Source organism: Sciurus vulgaris (genome assembly GCF_902686455.1).
Source record: "Sciurus vulgaris genome assembly, chromosome: 8".
Classification (NCBI taxonomy): Eukaryota; Metazoa; Chordata; class Mammalia; order Rodentia; family Sciuridae; genus Sciurus; species Sciurus vulgaris.
Window position 1 is genome coordinate 17,413,889 of NC_136468.1, and position 23,244 is coordinate 17,437,132.

Below are 23,244 nucleotides of genomic sequence, written 5' to 3' on the forward strand. Positions count from 1 at the left end.
CTCAAAATAAAAAATAAAAAAAGGGCTGGGGGTGTAGCTCAGTGGTAGGGCACCCCTGGGTTTAATCCTCAGTACTAAAACAAACAAACAAACAAAAAAAACCCCTGTGCTACACTGATTTGCACCTCCCCTTCCCCTGGCCCCAGGGTGATTCCTTTTACAATTCATAGAATATACCTTTAAATAGTATCCCCCAATGCCTTTATAATTTGATTAATTTTAATTTTTTTTTTAACCCAAAGAAAGGTGTATCTGTTTACTACCAACCAAGGTGTATGTGTTTTGGGAATGTGCTCTTTAAAAGGCATTTTTTATTGCTGCTTGTGAAATTTCAATAAAATAAGTATTACTTTACCAAAACTGAAACAACCCCTTCCCTCGAAAAAAAAAAAAAAAAAAAAAAAAAAGCTATCCCTTTCATAATAAAAAGAGCCCCAAGGCCCAGCTTTCAATAATTTTCATTTAGGGAAATACATAGTGTACTTCAATTTTTGTACAAGAAATGAATCAGGCATGCTTGCAGTTTCCTGGTAACGGGGTTTGCCTTGTGAGCTGGTGTTTTTCCTTGCGACTTTGACAAAGTCGCCTTATTCCTGCTGTTTGCCACTGGCTGTTGCCAGTGTTGCAGGGACGGGAGTGAGGGCCTCTGTGGCCCCTCGTCTTGGGGGCGCCACCTCTGTCCTTGGTGGCAGCTCCTCCCACCCTGCCTCCCTGGAGGGAGGCCTTGGTTTCCACGGTGAAGTCCAGGCGTGTCCTCCAAATTGCTTCTTGTCAGCTTGCCCCGCCGCATTCCCTGCTTCTTGGCTCCAGTCTCCGGGGCGTGCTGTGCTCCCTGGGAGTCTCCTAACTGCCGAGTTCTGATTTTTTAGTCTTAAGGGTTCTTCCCTGGCTGACCAGAGCCAGAGCCACCTCTTCAGCCACAGGCCCACAGCACAGCCCTTCCATGCCTGTTTTCCAGACGGCAGGATGGGAAAACAGGACATTTGGGGAGGCAGAGTGGAGTCCTGCTGCCGGCTGCTGAGTTTCCACCCCGAACCCCGTCATCTGCAGCGCCTCCTTCACTGGCCCAGGGCAGGGGCCACAGGGGCAAATGGAAACAACCCATGGAGGAGAAAGAGGGCCTTCTCCCTCCTCCTTCTCCCAAGCGGGAAAGCTTTTGTAGCTCCGTTTTATGTTGCCTGAAACGTTTTGGAAAATTATAGGGTGTAGCTGAATAGTTGTTAGCAATGACCTATAAATATTCCTGTGTGATTACTACTATCTCTGCTGGCAGTGCTGAACCTCTGATCCATGGAACCCCCTCCCGTCGGCAGCAGACTGAGGGGTGCCTGGGGGCAGGGCTCGTGTGTGTGGCTGTGGGTGTGTATGTGGCTGTGGCCAGTCCAGAGCATTAGGGAGGTTCTCCAGAGGGGTCAGGGGTCAGAGACCAGTGATCACTCCCCACTCCACTCCATCGCCCCTTCAGCAGTTCACACACACACACACACACACACACATACACACACATACACACACACACACACACAGAATTTTACAGAGAAGGAAACAGAGTCCAGCGAGGCCACTGACAGTCAGTGGAGTGCAGAGCTAGGATTAGCATTTGTGTCCTTGCTTTGTCCAGTCCTGCCTGCCTTCTTCCACCAGAGAGGCCTTTCAGACTGACCACAGGAAAGTGACGCAGCCCTGGGATGTTAGGATGTTGGGATGTTAGGACGAGTGCTTCCTGGGGGGCACGGGTATGTGGCCCAGATAACTCAGTTGGCAGCTCTCTTTACTTGACTGGCCCTTTTCCATTTTTTGCCCACCCCTCACCCGGCACAGGCCTCTCCCTGCTGAGTGACCCTCCGGGGTGTGTGCTGTAAGGAAGCAGCCAAGTAGCTCTGTGTGCCAGTTACCTGAACTCAAGAGTCACAAGTCCTTCATTTTCTTCTTACCTTGTTCCCCTTTCCTCACACAATGACCTGCAGTCTGGGTCAGTCAGTAGCCGCAGATCATAAACCACTCCCCATCAAAGCTACCTTGACAGTTCGTTAGTGACACAAATGCAAATGCTTCAGGGCTTTGGTAATTTTTATAATAAAATAAGTAATTCTTATAGGGTTAGTGATTTCTACTAGTTTATCTGATTTTTAAACTCTAATATACATTTGAAACATTGAACAGCACCAACCTTTCGTTATTGGGAGGCCTTTAATTCAGATCTGTTCTCTGTTCACTGAGGTTTTGCAGAAGGATCAACAGATCCAGGTGAGACAGTTGTGGACTGCTCAGGAGAGGGTGGAAAGTTTTCCATCATAGGTTTCATAAGGTATTTAAGGAAGGTATTTAAGGAAGGGGATGAAAGGAACATCAAAGAAAGGTAGCAGTGTGTCCAATTAAGAGATACTTGTTCTAAGGATGGCGGCTGTCCAGGAAAAGACCACTTCAAGCTATGTCTATCTAGGATCATTTTAAAAAAGAAATAGATGGTTGCAGGAAAATGAAAGAACACCCTAAGAATAATGTGAGAAGTCCATATGCAAGCAGAATGTATTGTTTTGATTATGTTATCTTTTAAAAAAGACTTCCAGGATTGCTAGCCAATGAAGAGTTAGGTGCCTTATGTGCATCATTTAGTTGAACCCTCAGTACAGTGGCCTGGTATGATTGCTAACCTCACGTTACAGGGGAAGACACTCAGCTTAGAACGTGAAGGTGTCCTGCTCATGTTTGCACAGCAGGGAACCAGGAGCTGTCTGGCTCCATAGCTGTATTGCTACAGGGTCCTACCAAGACCATTCAAGTTGGAATCAAAGTATCATGAATAAGAATAAAAGGAGACTAGACTTTATAGTTTGTTTGGGGCCAGGTTGGAGGATATCGAATGCAGGGTCTTTAGGTAATGGGGAGATAAGATCTTGAACCCATTCTTAAATTCTTAAAGGAGGTTGCCCAATGTCTTCGGAGTTGGCTGAAGAGCATTCTTGTTGAGAGGTTGGGGGTTCAATCCTATCCGCAGATTTCTTCCAACCCAGAGCTTCTGTGATGTCACTTTGAACCCTTTGGCAGAAACTTGCATTAAGAGCAAATAAGTATCCCCGTCCTCCCTGCCGATGGACCACAGAACGTGAGTGATGCCAGGAACCTCTGCACCTCACACCCCCTGGCATGTTTCCACACCGCGAGTGTGGAAGCTCGCCCGTTCACAGTGGCTGGGCCACGTGGCTGCATCTGTAGCATTTGTAGCTGGCAGATCACATGCGTAGTGGGTGGACTGTGAGTTTGCCTTTGTCTGGCGTTGGGGACTGACTCCATGGAGGAAGCATGTAGTAGAAAGCACCTGGGATCTGGAACCCCCTGCTATGGCCTGGAATCTCACTTCCACCTTTCACCAACAGTGCAGCCCCAGGTAGAGTACCTAGCTATCCTGAGCCCGTTTTCTCCTTGTGGAAAATCGTGTGCCAGGTTCCTGAAAATCTGATGTCAGTTCATCAGACAAAGCCTAGCACCTAACTCTGTCAACGTCATCATCAACGAAAATCAACATCCTATTCTTCCTCTTATTCAGACCTCTACATGCAACTGCATTTTGAGGCTCACATATCTCTTTCCTGGGAAAAGTGATATGGGAAAAGTTTAGTCGGCCTGAAAGAAGAGGAGCCTCATCCAAGGCCACTTGTTAGGTGACTAAGATCTTGGACTGTGGGTTGAAAGCCAACCCCATAGAATAGTCATAATCGCAGAGTGAGGAAAAGGCTCTGAGAGTCCTTTGCAAACCCATAAAACTTGATTAAAATATTTAGGCAGAATAGCAAAATATTTTCATGTCGTTGTCTTTGCAGAAATTTAACTAATTTTTTATAACCTTTGAGTACTTTGTGAAAGTGTTTGCAGGATTCAGAAGGGATCCTCTTTGAGGCTTGCTTTGTTCCTTTCTCTGTTTTTTGACAAGTGATACCTCTCTCTATTAGTGCCACAGGCTGGCATTAATGATGAGCTGATTCTGGCCTGAGCCTCCACCCACAGTGCAGTGTCGACATGTCTGCTGAGCCCTGGAGCCCACAGCTGCCAAGAAGACCTAAGTGGTGCCATTTGGCTGGCCCAAGTCACATTATCTGGTTGGCACTTGTTGGGTCTATCTTTTAATTCATAAGTCTTTTCTCTGAACTGATTGCTTACCTGTGCTGAGTTCCTCAGAGTGGGTGACTGGGTAGGTTCAGTTGGTCCTTGCTTCTGGGGAGGTTCTTTTCTCCAGAGAGGAGAGTATGATAACACACTTGATAACAACTGTGAATGTTTCAGGACTGTCTATCATTAGAACTAAATTGTTTCATGACATGATAATTACTATATCATCCAAAGTAGGGGAGACTCTGGGAAGGTTAGCAGAACTAGAGAAGGTTTATTATTGGTTATCCAGGGGATGTTCATGAAAACATTCATTAGTGCTGCTCAGGACAAAGAAAACAGAATGTCAGCAGAGTAACCCAACCTGGGCAGCTTTGCCTTGCCTCTGGGTAGAATGGGATTCCAGAGGTTTAGCAGAGTCAGCAGAGTTGGCCAGGGTTGACGCTTTATTTCAGGGGACAGAATTGTGGCTCAGATGTGGAGGCCCTGTGAGTTCATCTTTTGCTTTTGCATTTTCTGTTCTGTGTTTATTTATTTCTCTTTTTGTTACCTTAACTTGGGTCTTAAAAGAAACTCCATCAAATACTGGAAGAATAGTCACCGTCAGTCAAGCAGTAGTTGTGTCTTTGGGGAGCTACTTAGGGACTCAGATGCTGGCTTCGGATTATTGTATAATCAAGAAATCTGGTTCTAATCTTAGCCTTGCTGCGGTTCTGCTTCTTCCTGCTCAGAGAGTGATCTGGATCTGCAGCTCTACCTGGAGTTAGTTAAAGTGAAGGACTTGGGCCCTGCCTAGCCCTGTGTCAGAATCTGTCTTAAGATGCCCAGGAAATTCATATGCCCTGCCTGAATGATGAACTCAGGGATAGTGTTTGGCAGCTGTAAGGTCTATTAATTCTCCTTTGACTTTGGGCACATCTAAACTTCTGGGAAACTCCTGCTGGTTTTGGAAGAGGGGTGGTGATTGGAAGCAAAGTCAACCTTCAGTGGTCAGAAAAGAAGTGACCGCAGAATCACAGGTGGTCGTGCTGGTTTCAATATGCAGATGCCTTTGACATCTAATTTAAAATCTCTGAAGGTGGCTCACGGAATGTGGGTATCTTTTAAAAACTCCCTTGATGTTCAAGCATATTTATTACAATATTGCTCATAATAAAATTCCTTTAAATGTTCAAGAGGAAACGAGTAGATACAATGGAATATAATCTGGAAGTTTAATAATTGAAAAAGAGCTTTATGTATAAGTGTGGCTAAATCTAAACACTGTTTTTGAAAGAAAAAAGTTTCAGGAAGATGTCTGAAGTATGGTCCTGTATTCACTTAAAGTATAAAGGTCACATGTATGTAGTGGGAACATACTTATGTAATGAAAGTGTCTAGACCTGGACAGGAATGATACACACCAAGGTCAGGTTAGTAGTTCACTTGAAGAGCGAGGATGTGGTAGGGATGGGAGCTTTGGCAGTCCCTTCATGTATTTTGTCTCTTAAAAACAAAGATGTGGGAGAGGGAGAAAGGAAGAAGGGAGGAAAGAGCAAAGAAGTCTGCAGAAGCAAACATGGAAAGTAAGATTCTTTTAAAGGAATGAATATGTGTTGGTGATACTACTCTCTGTAATTTTTCTGAGAGCCTGAAGTGTTTCATTATAAAACGATAGCCCTCAACTCCCCTGGGAACTGTGCAGCAGGCAGTTGGCTGCCTGAGATACTCCCAGTGACCTTCCATTTCTGAATGTGTGTGTGCCCAGAGGAGGCCCCCAGCTCCTCTCGCCCTCATAGACAGCCCCGCCCAGGACCTGCAGCTCCCCTGCACTCTGTCCTGATGAGCTGCAGCCTTTGCTCTTGATGTCGGGGAAGCACACCCTTCAGACCCTGTAGGACCCCCTACAAGGGCCTCCTGTCTGCTGTCCATCTTTCTCCTTTAGAAAGAGCCTCCTGTCTGCTGTCCGCCTCTCTCCTTTAGAAAGAGGCTCTGTCCTGCAGCTGTCCTGAGCTTAGAGCTGGAGTGCCAAGGTCACCTCCCACCTCCCTTCCTGCATTCATTTTCCCACCTTTGCTGGTTCAGTTCCTTGGTGGGACTTAGTTGTCCTTGTGAATCACAAGAATTGTCATTGCTTACCCCCGGTGTCACGGTTAGCAGTCAGTTCTCGTGTTGCTGCGTCTGCTTCCTTGACTTCCTTTCTACACCAGAGATGTCCCTGATGTTTAGTCATGAAGAATGCTAAGGAGGCAGAAGTGGCAATAGCTGCTGGTGCCCAAGTGGATGTTAAAGTCATTATTTTTAATATACTTTATAGAGGTGATTCTAAACAGGGATGATTTTTCTGTCCCTTGGGGACTTTTGGCAGTGTTTGAAGACCTTTTTGGTTTCACCCTTGGGGGAGTGTTGCTGGTATCTCGTGGGTGAAGGCCAGGGATGCTGCTGAGAATCCTACAATACACAGAACAACGTTCCCCCCTCCTTCCCTGCAAAGAATCATCTCGTCAAATATGTCAGTAATGCCAAGGTTGACATGCCCTGCTCCACAGATCCCAATATCAAGAACAAACTCCTGTTGATGAGGGAAGGTGGAGTTGCTTCATCTCCTTTAAAGTGGGACAGTAGGACAAGGGATATGGGAGTCCCAAGGATTATATATAGACTCTTCCTGTGTCATGTCCATAGCATGGTGGAGGCCAGAAAGCTCATGGTATTGGAGGTGGGAAATGGGAAGTGATTAAGGAGTTAGAGGAAAACTGGGGAGGAACAAAGTCTAGATAGGAGAATAGAAAAAAGGTGCCTATGTTGGTCAGTTTTCTGTAACTATAACAAATGCCTGAGATAATCAAGCTGTGAAGAGAAAAGGTTTATTTTGGCTCCATGATTTGTTGGTCCCATTGCTTTGGGCAAGGCAGCACATCATGGCAGGGAGCACATGGCGGAGTATAGTTGCTCACATTGTAGCTGAGAAGCAAAGGAGAGAAAGAAGAGACCAGGGTCCCATAGTCCCTTTTAAAGGATGCCTCTGGTCACCTGAGGACGTCCACTATCCCCTACTTCTTAAAGGTTTCATCACCTCCTGATAGCACCCGGGCTGGTGGACAGGCCTGGAACATGTGGGCCTTTGAGGGACATTCCAGATCCAAAATATAGCACTGCCTCTGTGCTTTTGAACTTGGCACTTTACTGTAATTGTATAGAATTATAGGGTAGCTTATTTAAAGATATTACCAGTGCAGAATAGGGCACATGGTCATAGCAGTGGTGCCCAGTGAATCATGTCATCTCCCATCCCACCTATCTGCAATGGGATGGTGTCATTCCTCTCCTCAAGAGGTAGAGTCTACTTTCCCGTCCCATGAGTCTGGGCTGGCTTTGTCACTTGCCTTAACCAGAACCATGTGGGGAGAGGGATGCTGTGTGACTTCCAAGGTCACTCATTTTCTCCCTCATGGAACATGTCTGCTGCCATGTGAAGTAGCTTGACCTGATTTCAACCTCCTTTGAAAAGGATCCAGGGGTCCAGGGGTCTCAACCCAGCAGAGCCTCCTCTAACGCTCCAGCTCAGTGAGAGTGTTATCAGGGAGCACAGTGAAATCAGCTCACCCCCACCCCAGACAACCACCCAGGAGTGAGAAACAATAAATCATGGTTATTTTAAGTCACTAAGTGTTGGGGTGGTTTGCTTGACAGAAAGACAGCTGGACATTGTAGGTGGCTTCCCATGGAGCCATGGTCCATGTATTTGCCTCCAAGTGTGTGTAAATATCAGATCATGGTTAGGAAAACCGAGTACTTTGTTTCTTGCAGCACTTCTCAGAACTTCTGGATGAGTTTTCCCAGAACGTCTTGGGTCAGCTCCTGAATGACCCTTTCCTCACAGAGAAGAGCACATCGATGGAGGTGGAGCCGTCCCCAACGTCCCCCGCGCCCCTCATCCAGGCTGAGCACAGCTACTCCCTGTGTGAGGAGCCCCGGGCCCAGTCACCGTTCACCCACGTGGCCACCAGCGACAGCTTCAACGACGGTAAGAGCCCAGCGCAGGGGAAGCACCTGGGACGCTGGCACCTCAACGGGATGGGTGTGAGTAGTGCCAACATCTGCACCACGTTAGCCAGATGGCTGCCGCGTGCAGGGCCTGGTGCTTGGGCTTGGGAGAATGCCAAGAGGCATGGGGCATGTTCCTCTATGCTACATTGCGTCCCTGGGAACTTGCTATGACTGAATAATAGCAAGTTATTATGAACGTGGCTGCCTGTGGCTTGGGTAGCTGAGCAGCCATGTGCAAATCAGATTGGCCTCTCTGATTGATAATTCCCTCCCGTCCAGCAAGTCCGTGGTGTCAATAAATTGTGTGTATTTTCTAAGAAAGAATTTTTGTCACTACTCTTCTCCTTAGAAGCTTCTTAGGCACCCTCTTAACCCATTTCCAGCAGGTTCCATCGACCCCCTGTGTCTGGGATCTTGGTGAGTGTTCCTAGACTTTCCCATTGGTCTGGGAATACTAGACCAATGTATCATGCACATCAGCAATGCCATAAAAATGGTTCTGGGTTTAGAGAAGCTATGAGATTCTGACCTCTACTCTTTAGGCCTTTCACTGGTATATATTATAAATCTCAAACTCTCCAAGGCATACGTGCCTTTCTTACTGAACTGTATTTTGTTTTCCTAGGGGGATCACCAGCTATTTTAGTATTTGGAGTGTTTCTGAAGGTCTGTTTTCTGTTCTCAGCTCAGCATATGATGTCTTCCTCAGACGAGGAGGACATGGGGGAAAGGTCACCAAATTGACCACCTCCGGTTTTGGCCTGAGCATTGTCCTCCCGCTTCTTGTGCCACTGTGTGCATGGCAGCACCTTTTACAGGTGGCCACCTCCAGAACTAGTTTCCTTGTGCCCCCCTTTAGTTAACGGCAGCTGTGGCCATTTGAATAAGGTGTAAGGAGGTGGAACTCCTTCTCCAGTGGAGTTCACGGATCTGCTGAGAACCAATTCTGGGACCAATAAAGCATCTCACCTTGGAACAGAGACGTTGTGGGTGGCAGAACTTCCATCTCAGTTGCATTCTTCCTTTGAAGACAGCTACTCTGACCAGTAGGCCGGGAAGTGTGGCTCGTGTTCTCAGTGAAAGGAACGCTGGATCTGTTAGTGGTTTCTTTCTTGCTGGACCCTGATGGAGCCCTAAGCATAAGCTCAGATTTCTGCCCCCTGGTAAGAGTCTAGATGTATGATCCCTTCATCTCTTTTCTCTATGGTTTATCATTTTTTCAGCTTAAGAGCAGAACAGGGTAAGGGGAAGCCTCCTCCTTTCCTCTTTCCTCTCCCCTTCTTCTCTTCTGCTGCGCCCTTGCTTTCTTATTCAGATTGCTTTCAGGAATGACTTTGGTTCCTGTCATCTGTTATGACCATCCAGTCATCCCCCTCATCCTCATAGCATTGTCTATTACTATGACGATATACCACAGCACGTGATTTAAAACTTATGATTTGCTCATTTCTAGAATTTTCCACTTAATGTTTTCAGAACATGATTGACCTTGGTAACTGAAATGTGGAAAACAAAACCACAGATAAGGGGGGTTCCCTGTTCCCCCTTTGTCACTTCATATGGGAGAGCTGTGTAAGTCAGCCCTTCTGGGTTTCAGCTTAGATAGATTCAAACAATCTGCTACCTTAGTTTTGTTATTTTACGAGTGGATGTTAGCTTTTGATGAGTGGACTATATGACCATTACAATTTCTTCCAATCCTTCGGTTCTCTGTGGAGATGGCTTTTTATAACAGTTGTACCTGCCTTTGCTTAAAAGTTTCCCCTATGTTTTCTTCACTGCTTTGCCTACATTATTCTACACTTCCTTTGATGCCTCCATTTCTAGTTCTGCTTCTTTGGGGAATTCATTCCCACTCTCTTATCTTGGTTACCTATTGCCGTGTCACAAATATCCCCCAAAATTAATGGCTTAGGACAATAACAATCATTTATTACTTCTCATGGTTTCTGTGGGAAAGTACTCAGGAGTGGCTTGCCTGTGTTTTTGGTTCAGGATCTTTAATGAGGCTTAAATCAAAGGCAGACTAAGGCTACAGTCAACTAAAAAACTTTCCCCAGATAGAGGTCTACTTCCAAGACGGTTCGCTCATTCACACAACTGGCGAGTCAGTGGTAGTGAATTGGTTGCTCTTTGTGTGGGTCTCTTCATAGGGCTGTTTGGATGCCACCACATGGTGGCTGACTTCCCCAAGAGTGAGGTATCCATTGCAGTGCCTTTTCTAACTTCGCTAGAGAAGTTGTTCCGTTGGTCACAAAGGGCAGGGCTGATTCATTGTGTACAAGTATGTGGCTACCAGGAGGTGAGAATCCCTGGTGCCATCTTGGCAGCTGACTACCACACCTCTCCTCACAATGAAGTCTGGGAAGTGACTTTCTTTCCTGCCTGAACTCTGACCCTTTGTTATCAGTGCCTTACATTGTTGCCATTCATTCACCAAGAAGTTCTTAAGTTCAGATATAAGGCCCTGGAGGACATACACAGAGAAAAAATTGTTCTTTGCTCTCACACAGTTTATCAAGTGGGGAGAGTAGCAAGGTATAAACAGAGTGTACAGATGTTAAGCACGTGCCAGCAGTGGTGTTCAATGTTGTGTGCTCTGTAGTCACACCTGGTTTCTAATCGTCTTCTCAACTAACTAGTGGTGGGCAGATTACTTATCTTTCCAAGCCACCGTTTCTTTATGTATAAGACCAGAACAATAATGACTCCTTTCTGTCTTCTTGTGAGGATTGTGTGACATACTTCAATGCCTAGCCCAGGACCCAACTGATAGGAAGGATTGTGTTCTCACCTGATGTTGCCATTGTGATTATTTAAAACCAAGAGCCACGTTATGGTTTAGACGTGAGGTGTCCCCCCAAATCTCTGTTAGTGCAGGAATGTTCAGAGGTGAAATGATAGCAAGAGCTGTTACCTGTCATCCTCGTTTGAATGGAGTGACTGGGTGCTAACTGTGGGCCGATAGGTTGTGATTGGAGAAGGTGGGTCGCTGGGTGTGTGCCCTGGGGTGGTTCATCTTCCCTGCACCCCACTCCCACTTCCTGGCTCCATGAGGAGAGCAGCTTCCCTCTGTCATGCCTGTCCCCCATGACACTGCCTCACCTCAGGCCCACGGCAGTGGAATCGGCCATCTATGGACTGAGACCTCTGATGATCATGAGCCAAAATTAACTTTTCATTCTCTAAGTTGTTCTTGTTAGGTATTTTGGTCATAGTGACTGCAAAAGATGACTAAAACAAGCTGCAAGAGGACAAGGGGACCTTGGGTGTTCAGGAAGGCTTTGTAGAGGATTTCAGAATTTACCAGCCTGTGTTCTACAGAGAACTCTAGTGGTTACTGAGCTGTTCAACTTACTAGTGGATTACTCTGTTTTCATTGGATCATTCTTTTTGTCAGTTAGAGACAGTGAATTTACCTTAGAGTATACTCCTCTAGAGGACAGTGACTAACTGCAGACCAGCAGGAGCTGATTCCTTAGGACCAATATAAATAGAAACGTTTCCTTAAAGAGTCATTAGTCAATAGTCCAAGATGTTTTGTGGAATGAAGATGTAAAATATTTCACGAAGTTTGTTAGATATTCATTTTTGTTTCTATTTTTCCCTCAAATCTTGAAACAGCTCCCCATTGTTCTCTAGGATGAAGCTGATCTCGTCATGTGGCTTTCAAGAGCCTCTGTGGTCTGATCCATCACTCTTTCCCACCTGGTGTCCTCCTGCTCCCTGTCTGCATGACCCTAGCCTTAACTTTTCCACTGCATACCTTTATTACCCTCTTGCACTCCGGGGCCTTCTTCCACCTTCTGCTCACCCCCACTGGTCAGTCTCCCTCCTCTCAAGACTCAGTCACTCTCCCACCTAGAAGTGGCCCCTTCTCACCATATTTCCATAAAGCATTCTTTGAATAGAGATGATTACATTTGTTCTTTAATTTTAGTTGTCCATGTAGTTGTCAGTTCTCTTCCATATTTTGAGCTGACTGAGGTCAAGGACAATTTCGTGTCTCTGGCACCTTGCATTGTGCCAGATAGAAGCATTTTATAAATGCTTTATGTTCATTTTTAGATTAACTCCATAGCTATTTTTAAGTACCTACCTTGTGCACTATAGTTACTGATACACAGAAAACTAAATCAGAAAAAGGGATAGGAAGTTGGGGAGGAAAGAGAGTTGCAATTTGAATTAGGATAGGCAGGGAAGACCTTACATGGAAGGGGACATTTGAGCAGAGATCTGCAGAAGAGGGAAGGAACAAGGTGCATGTCTCATACAGAGCTTTAGACAGAAGAAACAACAAGTGCAAAGGTCCTGTGTCAGAATGTGATGAGAATATGTTGGTGCCCATATTGTGTTAGGACAGTAACCGAGGGGGAGTCAGCCATCCAGCAGCCTTGCCAGTGGGGGTTGGAAGCGGTCTCCACAAACGTGGCAGACTAACTCTGCCCTTCAGTTCCACACTTGTTGGTTGAATGCCTACTCTGTGTCCGGCACTGTTCTAGATACTTGTGGGACACAACAGTGAAACCTAGGCCTGCCTATGAGAAGCTCAGAGTCTTGTGAAAGTGCCGTGTTATCCAACCACCTTATCAGACAGAATGGAGCAATGTCCCAAGAGGAAATTAATCTGTGTGAGTTCCCGCAGGGAGATCATACTCATTGAAGATTACAGGAAAAGTTGAAGGGCCAAAATTTCACTTGGGCCTTGGAGCACTGCCCAGACTTAGTCCCATGGCGGTGGTTGGAGGGAAGCAGATGGAGAGCAGAGGGTTAGGACACTGTTCTTTTGCAGTAAGATCCCTAGTGAAATGACTGAAAAGAAGCAGAATTCCACAAGTTCAGGGTTCCTTTCTCTTTCATGATGTCGCTAATGGGTTTTTCATTTTTCTTCTAATCAATTTAAATGCAACATAAAGGAATCATGGGTTCCACCTATGCTAATGGCTTAGAATGGGGATGAATAGTCAGTGGACGTTTTCCAGGAAGCCTTCTTATCATGAAATCCAAGTATGCACCATTTGCACCTTCTGTTTATAGATTCTGTGCTGCAACAGACTGTGTTGGTCATTTGCTGAGCGCAGGCAGGGGACGTTAGATAGATTTTTCAGAATTTCTCGTCTACAGTTGATTTTTGTTTTCTCTAAGCAGTTGCTATTTCTGATACTAGCAAAGGCATTTTTTAAGTAAAAGATAACAAATATGACTAGTAACTGGTTGATAAGTATGAATTCAAAATTAGGCAATTGGCTGGTTGGAGGGGGAACTCCCCAGCTTAGCCTTATCCAGGTTTAAGCTTCAGTGACTTTTGTGGGTTTTGAGGAAGGGCAAATGTTTGGGAGCAGAATTACATGATTCATACAACCATAACTTAAGCCAGAGGGTGTGGGGTATGAGGGTCCTTCTCTGTCAAAGCAGGTGATCACCCTGACGGAGTAGTGCAGTTGCTATCTAAGTAACATATAAATATGTAGTGTTTAGGGCTAGCTGTTTGCATTGAGTCTAATATTCTTGATTTCTTGATAATAGCCTGAGCAAAAAACTAGGAGTGCTTGCCTCTAGTGATAGAGTGAGCAAGTTTTTCGTTGTAACTGGGAAAGCCTGTGATTTAGATCTCTGTCTGATTTTACTTAAATACAATTTCTGTATTTGCTTCTGATATGGTACACAGGTAGCAAAGGCTTAGTTTGTTAGTTTTCCTTTTTCCTTCCATTCCTCTCTCCTCTGCTGCCTTCCATCACAATGCTTCTCTTTCCCCCTCTTCCTTCTCTGCCCTCTTCCTCCTATCTTTACTTTGTCTTTCCCCTTCCTTGCCTGAGCCCCAAGGCAATCATATAGGGAAAAGGTACACATTTTTCTCCTACCATTCTGTCATGGACTGTGTCAGTCCCCTTTAGTGTGTGATAAATATGCCTGACAAGAACAACTTAGTGAAGGAAAAGTTTTAGTTCATGGTTTCAGAGAATTTGGTCCATCATGTGCCAACTCCGAGTCTGTAACATCGTGGTGTGGCCCAGGAGAGCTTCTTGGTTCACGGCAGCTGGGAAGCAGAGAGCATGAGAGAAGAGTAGAGCAAGGTGTAGTCCTCAAGGGCATGCTCCCAGTGGCCCACTTCCTCCAGCCATGCCCACTTCCCCAGTTACCACCTGGCTGTCCATTTGCATTATTAATCAATCAGATGGATTAATCCACTGATGAAGTTGCACCCCCCACAATCCAGTTGTTATTTAAAACCCCCTACACCTCTGATCCTTGATGTGCCAGGGACCAGGCTTCCAACACATGAGGTTTTGGGGGGACATTCCAGACCTGAGCCATAGCGTGGACCTCAGATGGACTGTGCGTTCTTAAAATGAGACAAAAGCTTGGGCTGTCTACATTTGTTGACTTTTTGATGAGAGCCTTTCTAACTTTTTTTTTAGATTCTCGGAAGAGTCCAAGACTTAAAAAAAAAAAAAAAAAGATTAAGAAACACTGGTCCAAGTTTCCCTAGGACTTATCTGTTTCAGGGGTGATTTGGATGGTAGACTTCTCTGAAATGCTAGAGCTAAGAACTTCATGGGCTCAGCCATCACAGAAAGCAAGTCTAGGGATGCAAGGCTCACCCTTCCTCACATCCACCACAGAAAAGGCCTCCCACCAGCCACCCACTTCTTATAGCTGGGATTGTTAACCAGATGCCAAGAGGCCTTTGTGTTTTAATGAAAGAAATGAAAATCAAAAGGAAAAAAGAAGTGAGAAGTTTAGAAGAGATAAGCAGTATCTAATCCAGTAAAATGTTTGTGAATTTTTTTTGAGTGTGCGCTTTGAAAAATGAAAGCTTATATTTGAATGGCCAAGTCTTGCATTTCACAACATGGAGGAAATTGTTTCTAGTACTGGATTTTAGTGGTGTTCCTTTGTAATTAAATTGAGATACTAGGCTTTTTGCTCAGCTTTCCTGTGACTGAACAAATACCTGAGATAGTTAATTTATACAAAGAAAAGTTTTATTTTGGTTCACAGTTTTGGAGTTGTGATCAGTTGGCTCCATTGCTTTGGGCCTGTGGTGAGGCAGAAGCACATGATGGGACAGAACTGCTCACCTGATGGCCAGAAAGAGGAGGAGACAGCTCCTGAGGTCCCCTTCAGTGGCACACCCCAGGGACCCAAAGTCTCCCACTGGCCCCACCTCTTAATGTTTCCACTACCTCCTGATTGTGTCACAGTCCTGTAGCACTTGGGCCTTTGGGGACCATTTAAGATACAGATTGTAGCACTAGACACACATTTTCTTTGTTTTTTAATTTCAGTGTTCTTCCTAAAGAAAAAAACACAGTGCTGGACTAGGGCCATTCAGAGAGAATTAGGCATTTCCCTGTCCTCCAAGATGATATTAGAACCAAGTTAAAATACATGTTAATTATCAACAGATCTTAGCATTCAAATAGACTAACAGAGAAATAATCTAATACCATAGCTGCATCACACCTAAATCTAGGATGCTTCATTCATGATGGATAAAAAAAAAAACTGGATTCAGAATTGTCCCAGGTTTACAGAGAATGGGCCAGGAACATAAATAGTAACCATCTCCCTTCAGATAAGTCTGTTTGGGTGTCTGGGGCTTACAGGGACCAGGAATGACATGGTGGGCCAACTTAGTATGGATACCCTAAATTGATGGAGCTGATTTCACAGATGGGCATGAAAGCAGTCATCTGTGAGCTAAAGGTGAGCAGATGGCGCTGGTGTGAAGTCACATGGGGTAAATGGGACAGCTGGAAGAGGGCAGGGGCTCGGGATTGCTCACTACGTGAGGGAAAGCAGGAACTAAGCAGAGCGGGCTGGTGGTGTTTGGAGATAAGAAGAGGAGTATAATGGCTTGTGGTTGCTGACGTGAAGCAGGGAGGGTGCACGCAGATCTTGTCCAATGAGAAGTCTGTCACGTTGGTGGCAAAGAAAGCATGGATTTTGAGATGATTAGACAAGCTGGCAGCAGGATTAGCCCGAGGTCGAGTATGTTGGGAAAAAGGGGTAGGAGTGAGTCATAGGACACTTAGGTTCTGCTTTGCAGTGTTAGAGGGATCTGGATGTTGACGTGTTCCCAGGAAATGGGACCTGAGAGTAAGTCACAGAGATGAGATGAATAGCTGTATCTTCATCACATTCAGCTGTGACAAGAGCATCAGTCTGAGTCATCTTGGAGGGGGTACACTCAGGTGGGAAAGGAAAGTATGTTCGTCATCTATGGGTGGGCTGAAGGAAGAACCACGCTGTGCTTGGGTAGGAACACAGGCAAAAAAGATAATGGTGCTTTCTTTATTAAAAAGAAAGAAAGAAAGGGAAATGACTCTTTGCCTAGCCATTGAAAAGCTACAGCAGTAAAAGAAAGCAATGCTTCCCAGTTCTCTAACAATTAAAAATACTTTGGTTATTCCTGAATGAGAGCTCTAACTTAAGTGAAGAAAAATAAAAAACGTGGGCATTTTGTGTTTATGTGTGTGCTAAATAAATCTTTTGAAATCAATCACTTGTCCTACAGGTACTTATTTTGTTTTCAGTCTAGACACATTTTCCAGAGGAGAAACTGAGATGCTAAATGCAGAACCCTAAGTGCAGTCTTGCTCTCTAGAGTCAAATTGGTTTGAATCTGGGCTCTGCCACTTAACTAATACTGTTGTGTAGGATGAATTACTTAACTTTTGTGTCTTTTTTCCCTGATCTTTAAAATAGGAATAATAATAATACTTACCTCATAACATTATTGTAGGGACTAAGTGAGTCAATACTTCCTGAGCATTTAGAACAGTGCCTGGCAACTTGTAAGCACTGAATAAATATAACCTATTATTGTTATTGCCTTTGTGTGGCTCATTGCATAATTAAATACATAATTTACCAAAGGCCATAATCAGAATAACAAGAGCCAGGAAAAGAGCTTCTGCAGCCACAGCACAGAAAGAACATTGGAGGAGGAAGATACCTGAGAGAAACTGTGCTGATCACACAGGTCGTGATGGGTGCCTGCTGTATAATAAGCACTCAGCCTATTTCAGCTATTATTGGGTGATCTTAAACTAGGATTCCTCCAGAAACATTGGATTTAGTCTGTTTTCTTGTCTGTAAGATGCGGGTAATGGTGGTACTTATCCCCACATAATTACTCTTAGGACTAGATTAATTAGTATCCTCAAAGCACTTAGAATGATTTCCAGCACATAGTAAATACCTAATTACTGTAAATGTCCACTAGCTTTATTAGTACCAATACTTCTTCACAACATTCAAGCTCAAAGTGATTTCAGGGTCAAGGTGCTCAAGAAGGGGACCCTGGGCCTACGGGCCTCTAACTTATACAGAATGGACGCTAGTTTTAATATAATTGATATTTTCTACTGAAGTCCTAACCTTCCCTCCCTAAACTTCTAGAACCTATTTTTTTTTTAAAGATATTTTTGTGTGAAAAATTAGTCAGGATTTGTCAACTCCTTTGAAATATTCAAAGGGCAAACAAAGTAGTTGAAGGATTTAGATGGGACGTGCAAATTTAATTTATGAAATTTCCTCTTTGCTTTACAGATGTTATATAAATCATAAATGGATTATATTCACATTTTCATCATATAAATGGTATTTGCCTTCCATGATTTCTCATTTTAAGAATGATTGACCGTTCTATTTCGACATGTTGTGTGTGTGTGTGTGTGTGTGTGTGTGTTTATAAAGACACTGCCAGTTCTCAATTCAGGATTTCTTCTTTTGGTTGGTTTTGCAGGAATCAGAGCCCGTTCGGAGCACTTTTCTTGGCAGAGGATGTGGAAAGGATTGAGGATCCGCATTTTGTTACCGTTGTGTTGCCTCTGAGTTTCTGCCTTTTTTTACTTCCTTCCCACTTGCTGCTTTGGGAGTCTTGGCGTCCAGCCTCCTTGCTGGTCCCTGACGCTAAGGCCTCGTTCCCCACTGTAGACAGTGGCTTGTTTCCACTTCCTTGCTGAAAGCCCAGGACGATGCTGAAGAGATGTGCCATTTGAGTTTGACCTTTGATAGGAAGCTGCTGGAACAAACCAGATGATACAGCACTGTTTTCTCGTACTCCATAGGATGCGCTACTAGCTGGGGCGTTTTCCATCTGAAATGACACTTAAATGTGTGTCAAAACAATTCAGAAAAAACCTTTTTACCACTAGTATCTGAACTTCAGGACTTAGAAATTATGGAATATAGTGTGTCTACTGACTTGCTTTTATGATTTAGCCAACTACTCAAATAGCCAAGGATAATTCTAGTTCTAAGCCTTGGCGGCCCTACTGATGTTTTTGCCAATAAAATTAAACTACAAAAATAAGGTCATATGGGGAAGTCATTGTTCCTATGCCTCCTTCGCTCTGTCCTTTGTTAACCCCCTTTCTCAAGGTTATATTTGTCATTTTGTTTTCTCTGATTTGATACTTATTTCTGTTGGGGACAGAGGATAAACCTATACCCGGTGTTTCAGAATGAAAACTCTTCTTTAATTTCAACAAAACTGGAATGCTGTTCTTACTACCTACTTTCTGGCTGACTTTCTGAATCTGAAATCCCTTTTTTTATGATGTAGCTGGTAAGTCTAATCAGCCAATTTACAAATATCTATTGATACAATTCACGGTTAATGATTTAGAGGAACTGTTTGGGACATCAGTGCAGCTATTTTATAATACACTCTGATTGATGTAATAGATTTAATTTTTGTTCAAACATTCAGCCATCTTGCTTCAGCTAACAAACCATCACAAACCTTAGTACTTTAAGAAAAGCCATTTCATTATTGTAGCTCGCATGTCTGTTCCTTGCAGGGGGTTGGCTAATATTTGTGGGGGTCAACTGAGTGACAGCTAGTTTCATCTAGATTCTCATCTCTGAGGCCAGCAAGGAGTTGGCTGCTCTTGGTCAAGCTCCTGTGGAGATAGCTCTCATCTACGTGTCTATCATCTTTCTCCTGGAACCAGTAGATTTTCCTGGCACATCCTTTTAATAGTGGTGATAAAACATCAAAAATAGAAGTGCAGTCTTAACAGCACATTTCAGGGATCTACTGTGTTCAGAATTAATGTGCAATTGACTAAGCGACATCACGTGGCCAAAGACATGGAAAAAGAGAGAGAAAATGAAGACTTGGAGCCAATAATGCAACTTCTTTACATACATTAAGGTGGCCATCAATTTGTGTAAGTCAAGGGTCTGTCAAGGGCCCCTTGAGCTTCACAGGCTTCCTCCAAACAGCAGAGCAGGCAGGCGAGGCTATGCCCACGTGTGATCACGGGGGGGCCACGGTTTCCTGTCACAGGCAGTTTAGAAATGCATAACTTGTAACCAGTAAGAAGAAAGTCGCATGAGTTCTGAATGATCGGCCAGACGTATGTTTATATTTTGGGGTATTTCCTTTCGGTTTCTTCATTAATAGTATATTATTATACCCAGAATTTCCCCCCTGTAATATTACATTATAAACCTTTCTTCGGATGTTAACAAGGCTTTTTAAATGCAATATTAATGTCTGAATGAATATTCCATTGAACAGATGCATCATAATTGACTTAACCTTTCCCTTGTTCTTTAGTGTTCTGGTTATTTCCAGTGCTTTGTGATTAGAAGCAAGGATGCCACAAGCGTATTTATGCATGCACCTGTATCCACAGGTTGAATTGTTTCCTTAATGGAAAGAATACTGGCCAAACACAGCAATCTGGGCTGTGCCACTAATTTGCAGTGTGATCGGGACTTGAATGTCAGTTTCCTTTGCTATAAAATGATATCCTTGAACTATATTAGTGGCCTTAAACTTCTAACTCTAAAAGTATCAAGAGTGTAGTGAAACCATGAAGCAGACACCAATTGTTTGTCCTCAGAAAAGGTCAGGAAAGTGGAGGCAGCTTCCTCGGTCTCCTCACGTGGAGGCGCTCTGTTCCCTTTGAGAGAAGAGGTTTCACTTGCAGCTCAGGTGCTGCTGCTCACTCTGCAATCTCCACTTCCTGAAAGAGCAACGATTATATTTATGTTTTTAATAGGGCTATAGGACACTGAGCATTAAGAGACAAACTGTCCCGGCTTAGTTTGTGGCCGCGTGCACACTTTGAGAATGGCTTCCCTGGATTGGAATAACTGACTTCCTCACCTGTCTTCACTTGGTCTTACAATTTTGCATTTACTCTTTTGCATTTATTTTCGCCTTCTGTTTACCTGGTGAATGAAGTTGGCCGCAGTCACCTTCCTTGGCCTTCTCTCACGGTTCCCTGGTAATGGCCTGGGATGGCTTCTCAGGGATGCTTCCTCTTTGTTCTTTTCAGTTTGCACCAAGGCTGTTTTTCATTTGCTGTCTCTCTTCCGGCCTCTCCCACGCACCAGCATTGCTCAGTTTGGATGGACTTTGAGTGTTGATTTCAGGAGGCAGAGGCCTCAATGTCTCACTGCTGAGTGCAGAAATGTGACCTGTTCCCCCTCCAGGCCTTCCCTGTCTCTGCCCCAAGTGTGTCTTCTTGCAGCACAGTCTTCTAGTTCCCAGGTTCTTTCGGGAGAGGGGTTGGGCTTCCTTTGGCCCATGATCTAGCAGCTTCTCCAAGCCGAGCTGGGATCCTGTCCGGCGAGCAGAGTTCTGTGTGCAGTACAGTGTGGTCTCCTTCCTCTGCGGCCATCAAAAGGCCCTTTGTCCTCTCCTGCCCGCTCCTTCGCCAGGATGTCGCCCACACCCTACGGAAGACGGAAGCACCCCAGGCACCACAGCACTCGGCAGCAGAGAGCCCTTGCTCTGGGGGCAAAAGGCCACAGTGTGAATGTGAACCTGACTTCTGGGATTGGAGGGATTGCTATGCAGTACGATTTTGATCATTGTGAACTGCAGCTCTCAGCTGCTGCCTCCACCCGTCCCTCCAGCCCTAGCAGTCGTGAATGACTTTCAGGCGCCTTTCCACAAGAAAACTGGAGCCAGGACTCCAGTTTCATAATGTGAACAACTCTGTCCCCCAAACAGTAGTGGGTCACTAAGCACGTGGATCGTGTGTCTAAACCCTTCCGTGAAGCAGACCCTTAGCTTCGCTTTATTTACGCCTTATTTTCCTACAGGTGTTGTCCTGAGGGATGTGGCCTTTGGGAAGTCCTGGCTTCCTTTTTCTTGTTCTGCGCCTGTTTGCAGCCTCCCTAGCCTTCCTTTCCTGGCCCTTCCCTGTTTTTCCAGTTCTGTGCTGAGGTCCCCCCTCTGCCATGATTCCATGGCGCTTAGACTTCCAGGAGAATGTGTGGCTAAGGTGCTCAGTGTCCTCTGTCTTATTGCTGGGCTGGTGTCTGTCCCCATGCCTGACCATAACCCCGATGACCTCTGTAACAAGACAAGACCCAGGCCTGCCAGTACTAGGTCTATTTCAGCAAAGGGGAGGTGTTTGTTGCAAACTCTGAAGTTTCTTTAAGAACCAAGCAAAATTTCAGGGGGTTGAGTTAGATGGAAGGCACGTGCAGAACCACAGGGAGAGCAGAGGGAGACAGACTCGGGAGCGGGAAGGAGAAAAGGAAACCAACGAGCGACTGCCCCTGGGGAGAGCTCGGTCTGCGTCCTGAGGCCTCGGGTGCCAACCATTTGCCTCCTTTTTCCTTATTTTTAGCTGTGCTTCCGTATTCATTTTTTAATAGATAGTGCATTCACTTGGTTTGAAAACAAGAAAATGTAACTCGTTCAACACTGAAAATCCCTCCCCCTGACCGGGTCCCTGACCGGGTCCCTGACCTGTCCTCTTCCTTGCTGCCCCTGCCCAGGAGCCAGGTTTCTTTCTTGTCTATGTGATCCTTCCAGAGTTTCTCCAGGCAGATTCACAGGTGGGCTCGGACGAGGGCGGAGTCTTGCTTTGCCATTCGTCCCTCCACCCAGTTTTCCGCTCTCATCCCCTCTTCTTATCCCCGACTGGAGCTTCGGCTGCCAGGAGGGTTGTCGTTTTGCTCATACCTGATGTTCTAACACGGTCCGTGTTGCTTGTCCTTTTCCCACAGAGGAGGTGGAAAGTGAGAAGTGGTACTTGTCCACAGACTTGCCTTCAACAACCATCAAGACCGAGCCGATTACGGAGGAGCCGCCCCCAGGACTTGTTCCCTCTGTCACTCTGACCATCACAGCCATTTCCACCCCTTTCAAAAAGGAGGAACCCCCTCTGGAAATGAATACTGGGGTATATTCAATTTTCTTACACATAAATAAGTTGGATCAAAAGATACAGATCTTCCTTCTCCAATAAGGCACTTATTCTACTGGCTATATAGATTTAAGGGTATACAACTGTGTGTATATGTACGTATGCAGCAAAGTGTCAGAATATGTTGACTTGGTGTCAAGCATTGATTACATCACAGCCTTTAAAGGCATTGTCCACAAAAATTAATACTAAAGCAGATTTCATTGTTTTCTTTGGTTGCTATGACAAAATAAAAGAATAGATGAATAGCCATGAAAGTAAATAAGTAAATGAAAGTCCCCATGGCATTGACTTTGAAGTCAGTGAAATGGAAGAGGTTAAGAGGATGGTCTGACCTGCACCTGACAGTGCCATGGCTATTGGGAATGCCAGGTCCTGTACAATAGCTTGCTTCCCTAGTACAGTGCTGAGTTGCCCTTACCCACTTCAGGAATCTCCTACTACTGATCACGTTGTGTTATACCAGACAAATGTAAGAAATCAGGAGTATTTTCCTTGCTTGAGTCCAGGTCTGCAGCAAGCAGAGTTCAGTTCTACTCTGCCTTCTCCTTGGGTGTTTCCAGTGTCCCATGATGAACAGCGTCATGTTCATGCATCTTCTTCCAGATATTGGAGCCAGTCTTGACTTTCCTACGTTCTACATTGAGCAATGACTCCCTTAGCATTCATTAAGCCAGACATCCTGTGAGCAGGGATTAGTGTCTACCTGTCCTGGAAAGGTAATGCAGAATCTAGGAGGCCTGCAGACAGAGCCCTATGCAGCTGCTGTCTAGGGTCCCTTCCTCAGTAGCTACCTGAGCCTCTGCCAGGCTGGGCTCCTGAGATGCATATGAGTTTCCTCATTCATGAGGATTTTTGTTCAGTTGATTTAAGAATAACATTGCTCAGGATCATCACCCTGTTCACTGAGGATGAG

General features: G+C 44.9%; 1 protein-coding gene across 2 annotated transcripts in view; it reads left to right on the forward strand.

Annotated features, from left to right (window-relative positions):
• CREB3L2 (cAMP responsive element binding protein 3 like 2) overlaps window positions 1-23,244 on the forward strand; it is a 108,317-nt gene that overhangs the window by 55,013 nt on the left and 30,060 nt on the right. For both annotated transcript variants that reach the window (XM_079150121.1, XM_079150122.1), the window contains exons 2-3: window positions 7,897-8,113; window positions 22,129-22,304. In XM_079150121.1, coding sequence (XP_079006247.1) covers window positions 7,897-8,113; window positions 22,129-22,304 — 393 coding nt within the window. The remainder of the gene's footprint in view (window positions 1-7,896; window positions 8,114-22,128; window positions 22,305-23,244) is intronic.